Raw genomic sequence first — 7,272 nt, 5'->3', positions numbered from 1 at the left:
TCTGATTCAATCTTCTTCTTTTACTGTAATTTTACGCTACAGCCAGTCACGGAATCAATCGTTTGTATGATACAAAGTTTTTGACCCCGCCGCGAATTGAACCCGGGCTTCCTAAATCTTGTTACTTATGGATTTCTGATTCAATCTTCTTCTTTTACTGTAATTTTACGCTACAGCCAGTCACGGAATCAATCGTTTGTACAAAGTTTTTGACCCCGCCGCAAATTGAACCCGGGCTTCCCACGTGCAAGGCAAGTGCAGTGACCACTACGCCATGGGAGCTGAATTTAATATGTAATAATAATAACTTACCAAACAGAGTGGTCATAACATTGACAACATAGCTAGTCACATAGGTAGAGCGAGGTAGTTGATGAAGGTTGAACAGTTGTCCTAGGAATGCCTCTCTGGACACGGCTGTATCTTGTGGTAGGAGATGAGTACTCTCCTTGTATTCCTCACTCAATAGGTCATCTTCCTCATCTGATTCCTCGCGATATCTGAGGGGCGGGGGGGAAACGTGTGTTATGATTATGAGTAGACACCGGGTGATGATTCGAACGCTTGACGTTCAAGCGCCTCGCGGCACACTTCATTATATCTGTATGACTGTCCCGATCGAAAATTGATTGTTAAAAGTAATGAATGTGTAGATGTAGGCTGAACCAGCTTTTGGTACTCTTGAGCCAAGTTCTGCATAGCATAGACCTATACATAGAGAACACAAAGATACAAGTTCAATTTCATAGAAAAGTTTCACAGCTTGTAAGCATATTACAATGGGTTTATGAATTCTACAGCAATACTCTGCATATACATAAGTACCTTTTTCAATGGTAATGAATGTGTAGATGTAGGCTGAACCAGCTTTTGGTACTCTTGAGCCAAGTTCTGCATAGCATAGACCTATACATAGAGAACACAGAGATACAAGTTCAATTTCATAGAAAAGTTTCACAGCTTGTAAGTATATTACAATGGGTTTATGAATTCTACAGCAATACTCTGCATACATAAGTACCTTTTTCAATTGGAAAGCTATGAATTCTCCAATGGTAATGAATGTGTAGATGTAGGCTGAACCAGCTTTTGGTACTCTTGAGCCAAGTTCTGCATAGCACAGACCTATACAAAGAGAACACAAAGATACAAGTTCAATTTCATAGAAAAGTTTCACAGCTTGTAAGTATATTACAATGGGTTTTTGAATTTTCCAGCAATACTCTGCATACATAAGTACCTTTTTCAATTGATAAAAAGTAGGATACCTAGTTATATTTTAAAAGGGATAGAAGAAAAATGATTTGATTAATTTGTTTTACCTATTAGGTACATTTCATTGAAAAATATTGTCAAAATAATTAAACATTGTCTTTGGACAAAGACACTGGGTGCACAGTATTTACATCAAAACTGTAATTGTGCTTAAACTGAGAGCTAAAGAAAGGTTAGAGTGCCAATAGTACCTAGTTGAAAAGTTTCATCTTACCTGCAAATATGGACACTACAGATGCAAAGAAAAATGATAGCACAGCTCCTGGTCCTGCAATTTCTTTTGAAACTGTACCCGGCAGGATGTAAATTCCAACCCCGAGGGTACTTCCGATACCCAATAGGGTTAAATCAGTAGTGGTCAAAACTCTGCCAAGTTCAGATTGTTCATTTCTAACAGTGCATGCATTTCTCCGTCGGAATAAAGCATTCCATGTGATGTGTTCTAACATGGTGAAGACTGGAACTTGAGTGTTTTCTTCCTTACAATAACATTATCACAGTGACAAAATGCTACAAAGGATGAAATAACAATGAGCTTTTTAGGACCCGTCTGTCCGTGATCTGATCCATGCCATGGTAAATTTTCAAAAATTGCTTCTAGAGACTCGTTTAATATAGTTCGTTAAGTTACTCATAAGTTTAAGAAGTTTGCACCACAATATGTTCACATCTATGTATAATTAACCCCTAATTACCTATACCTGCTTACTTCATTCTTAAGAAGAAATACTTAACGGGCATTTTCGGCATTTTGACCGTTACACGCCGCTTTTTGTTAACACAAACGAAAGTTCCCAGTTCTCTTTATACGTAAAACAAGACTGTCTTTTATTTTAGAGTATTTAGAGCATCCTGGGCATTATACTCACGGAGGTAACTCTTCACTTGTTCATTATTTTCTCTAGCTTAACTATTTTGTGTACATCCTAACGACCTTGCTGCGTTCCATAAAACACTTTTTCTCTACTTACCTATCGGTTGAAGAAATCCACCTGGCAAAACAACTTCCAACGAATCTCCTTTTCCTTTCCATTCATGAAAAAAACTCCCAGCAATTGAAATCAGAAAAAGCAGAATGAAAAGAAGATTTTGATTTCGTGAAATGTCCCGCCCATGCAACCTGAGTGTTTCCGGCGAAAGACTTTATGAATGGAAATCCGATATACACATCCAAGGCTCTTATGTTGATGTACTTGTATACCTGTGTGATTCGGGGCCTTTTCGCTCCCGGAGAAATGGCTCGGGTACCTTTGCAGGACTGATAGAAATACGAGCGCTCTGTCTGAATTCGGGGATACGTGAGGGGTAATTTTATTATTTACGATTACACGTTTTGTTCAGGTTCATAATTTCGACGGTCTTTCTTTAAGTCATCTTATTTTCACCCATTTGAAAATAATACAATCATTACAGTGCTTTTCTATACTGCTTGAATGAATTGGATTTGGATTCCTTTTACACCAGCAGTATAGGTACTAGCTAGGATCGATACGTATTATGTGCAAGTATTACTGTGGTGTGCTCAAATAATGTGGATGCTGAAATTCCATACCTCGTCTCGGTCGGTATTGCACCCACTCTCTTCCGATTACCAGGCGAGCGTTTTGACCACTATGCCTGGGTTCCCAAGCTACATAGATTTTACTGATTTACTCGCATATTTTGGGTCTATCATGAAACTGGAGGAAGGAAAACTACACGGCTGGAGTTAAAAGGCTGATTTCAATCACAACGAAATCTCTTATACATTTTTTCGATCCTGAGAAATTTTGTTCGGGGACATGACGAGTCATAGGACGCCGGGGCGGTATGATTTTTGTCTTATCAACTTTTTGTTACTTTCTATTGGAAATAAAAATCCCAAAGGTTCCTCATATCCATTGAAGTCTGTGTACCATTGAGGTCTTTGTACCAAGGTGACATGATTTGTCTTTGATGTTTTCTTTGGAATATTTTGCTCTTCTCCCAAATATCTCGGAGTGACAGAATATTTGATGTGACAATGTACGAGTAGGTATGTACCTGATAGGTATGATTTTTTAGGGAAATTAGAGCTAGGGAGAGGAGATAATGGATGCTTAATAGAGAGAAGATAATGCATCGAATCCTGGAATGAGCGGAGATGATTTTTCCGATAAAAGTAACGCTAATTACGAGTAGAACGACATGGAACTCTTGAGATTCTCTGATGGCACATCGCCTTCAGCAAATATTTGGAGTTAGGATGTCAAAATGACGTCACCTCTTGAGTTGGACTACTATATAAAGGTAGGTTTAGAGATGTCAAAATGACGTCACCTCTTGAGTTGGACTACTATATAAAGGTAGGTTTAGAGATGTCAAAATGACGTCACCTCTTGAGTTGGACTACTATATAAAGGTAGGTTTAGAGATGTCAAAATGACGTCACCTCTTGAGTTGGACTACTATATAAAGGTAGGTTTAGAGATGTCAAAATGACGTCACCTCTTGAGTTGGACTACTATATAAAGGTAGGTTTAGAGATGTCAAAATGACGTCACCTCTTGAGTTGGACTACTATATAAAGGTAGGTTTAGAGATGTCAAAATGACGTCACCTCTTGAGTTGGACTACTATATAAAGGTAGGTTTAGAGATGTCAAAATGACGTCACCTCTTGAGTTGGACTACTATAAGAGCCAGTTATGTGAAATATGCAATGCTTTCCCATTTCCCCCTATGATTATTACCTACTCAATAGACTGAGTATCGTACTAGGTTTATGTGGATACTAAATTTTCCAACAAAAATTGAGACCGAAACGTAATTAATATTATTATATGAGAAATCTGTTCATCGCAGGTTGATTTTAACGTTGAAAAAGGAAAGGAAAGACGTATCACATTTCACCAAACAACATCACAAATGAGGATCCTGAATAGAAATCCCAAGTCTAACTTTGTTTATAATCTTCAAATCTCTTGTAATATCAAACATGAGAAAAAGGAAACTTTCCTTTTGTTCGAACAGGAAGTGAGGTGTATGTGTAGTTTTTTGTTTAATTCCTTTTGAATCTCATTCAAAAAACCTGCAGACAACCGACAACCGAACAGAAAACAGGTAGTCATCCAAATGTAGACAATGGTAATGAAGATCGGTCTCCAAGTCAGAGGTTCCTGGATCGAGTTACTTCTCTGCGGGGATATGAACCCAAAACATTCGCCAGTCTCTCTCTTGTCCGACTCTGTTCTTTTTTACTGGAGCGCAAAATGCAATGTGAATGATCATGTGAAGATTGATTGGCCGGCATCAGACAGGAGGAAAGTGTATGGCGGAAAAAGCTTCAGAACCATACACTCTCCCAATTTATAAGATGACGATCCTTTAGCCAGCCTAGTTAGCTTAGTTGGTAGTTGGTAGCGCGTCTGCCTTGTAAGCGCCAGGCCGCGGGTTCGATTCCCGCCCCGGGGTGGATTTTATCCCGAAGGGATAAGGTTCGTTCTCGGAACGGCTGGCTTTCTGCTATCCTGTCTTTCTTCTCTCTTTGATTTCGGGACGACAAGACCTTGGCAGTTACAGTTCCCTCTATCGAAACTCTAAAAAAAAGACAATCCTTTTCAATCACATCGACATGCGACATTGCTGAAATAACTCCCTACGTCCGCGTTCCAAGCGTAGCGTCGGTAAATTTTATTAATCTCAACAATGCACTGATGTGTCCCTTTGACACTTGAAAATGAGATGTTTTTGACATGACGAAATGTATGAAATATTATTGAAACACATTCCAAGCATTACCTACTCTTCAACAATATTAATATGTAAAATTATTATTATTATTTATATTATTATGTGCACAGTACAGATAGATAGGTATGTAAATAAAGAATTTTACAATTAATATGAGGAGCATTATAATAATAATAATAATAATTTTAAAAAAAGTAAAAATATACTTACGGTTTGTACCTATAGCATAATTGAATAGACAGAGAGATGCGTTATTCATTTCTAACCAAGCAAGGGTCTAAAACCTACTCCACAGAACTTAGCATTTTACATTTCGCGCTGTACAGTAGGGTATGGGTCCGAAGGGACCTAATACTATAGGTACTTATCTGAATAGGTAGGTACTTACCTACCTTCCTTGAGCTTCCTATTTCCTAATGACGTATAGATACCTACTTACCCACATGGTTTTACATAGGTAGGTAGGTACCCAAGTTTTTAATTTTCCTTTATTTTTCGGGTCTTGGGTGTGAGCTGTAGGTAAGGGTCTTTTATCTTTAAAGATTTGAAAAGTGAAAGAGAACAAAAACAGGGAAAACTAATTGAAAGTCGTAAAAGTCGGCAAGCGGAGTCTTGCCAAAATCTAAGTGGTTAAATTAAATCAGAATCAGACAACTGTATTTGCAAAATCACTGTCGCAGCCTGCGACCGTGATTTTGCAATCACGCTGCGAGGCGCAGTGCAGAGCACGTTTCCTAAATATAAATAGCGCCGTGAAATTCCCCCAGAATACTTCACGTCACAAAGTTCGAAATTTTCAGAATCCACCGATTTTGCACCTCCGTGGTTTTTGTTTGGAAAAAAATCAAAAGTTGCCAGCTTCATTTCATACTGAGGCGCGGTAAATTTTCAAATTTTAGAGACATGTCTTTTCAACCTTTGGTGTGTGTCCTCAACCCTTAGACCTTAATCTTAACGTCCAACCCTCTCCGTTCTAAACCCGGGTCTTGCGTGTCAAATAACTCTAAGAAAGACACCAATTTTTCACTATAGGTACCGTAAGAGGTAACGGTATAGAACAGGACGAGGATTCCGGTATGTCTAAGGAGAAACAGTCAGAAAGGAAGAAATACAAAGGGGTGGGTAAGTCTTAACATGGACCTCTTTTCTATTTAGTTTAACAAACAAACTGTTCAAAAATGGTTAGTAATTCGAACTAAAAATGGTACAGGAAATGACTTTCCATACCTCAACGACTAACTTTTTTTTACCTGAAAATAAATTGAATGAAAACCGATCAAGGAGAAGGAGAAAGTTAAAAAGAGAGACAAAAAGAGACGAACGTTGACAAAAAGACATTTATTTTAATCCTGTATTTAAATAAGAATAATTTTACCCTATAGAACTATTTTGCTGCAAGCTCCATAACCCGAACCATTTAATAGATTGTTTCCTGGGGATCGATTCAAGTCTGAAGATTAAAGTAATTCGTGATTCGTAATTGTCAAATCCCAATATGAATGAGGAGAGTTTGAATAAGGTACGACCTAAAGGTCCCACTTTGAGTACCTTAGGTAGTAGTCTACTGTTTAGGGTTAAATCTGATGACGATAGTACAACGTATATGTAAGAAGGTAACAGATCAGAGGTAGTACAAAGGCTTAAGTATAACAATGCCATGTAACTTAATAGGAACCCGGTTAAGAATACAACCCCCGTTTTTAGAAGAGGTATAATAAAGAAGAAGAGAACCTTAAAAAAGAACCTGACTAAAATACTCAACCAATTTTAGTGTATTTACAACCGACAGTTGATATCCTACAACTTATCCAAAGGCGACCCCAGATCGACTTTTTAGTTTCTTTGGTCAATTACAAACAACCCAATATTTATCAAACCCGGCGGGAATTCAATATCTCTGTATATTTCTGCAAGTGTCAATGACTTTCAAAATAATCCCTAACACTTTCCTAATGGTATTGGTCTTCAGACCGTTTGCCCTATAGTATCTTACGTGCTACTGACGTTAACCCTAAAAATCGATTATAGGAGACTGCTAATATAAGGTAGTGAAACCGTATTAACTGAGGGTTATCGTTAGGTAACGTAATTGAACTCTAAAAGTCAAATTTGTTCTCTACTACCACACACATCAGAAGGTGCCCTTTATAGACCTTATACCAAAATAGGTTTTCAAATATTTACCAATAGTTTTTTGATTAACTTCCTGTTTCCCTAAATTTTGTGTTTAAATAAAAAATTTTAGAGTGATTTAGGACAAGGTATAGGAAGATAAAATAATAGGATA

The 7,272-nt window shown here is 37.7% G+C and overlaps 1 protein-coding gene across 1 annotated transcript; it reads right to left on the bottom strand.

The window, feature by feature from the left end:
- Positions 1-595: 595 nt before the first annotated feature.
- Positions 596-1,794, bottom strand: LOC113472155 (cationic amino acid transporter 2-like). Its single transcript, XM_026831776.1, has 2 exons — positions 1,490-1,794; positions 596-906 (listed from the first exon to the last, which is right to left on the bottom strand). Exons 1-2 carry the CDS (start codon positions 1,722-1,724, stop codon positions 596-598), a joined length of 546 nt encoding a protein of 181 aa, XP_026687577.1. The 5' UTR covers positions 1,725-1,794.
- Positions 1,795-7,272: the final 5,478 nt, after the last annotated feature.

This window comes from Diaphorina citri, unplaced genomic scaffold (genome assembly GCF_000475195.1).
Source record: "Diaphorina citri unplaced genomic scaffold, Diaci psyllid genome assembly version 1.1 scaffold4094, whole genome shotgun sequence".
NCBI classification, from domain to species: Eukaryota; Metazoa; Arthropoda; class Insecta; order Hemiptera; family Psyllidae; genus Diaphorina; species Diaphorina citri.
This window is presented reverse-complemented; position numbering and strand designations above follow the sequence as displayed.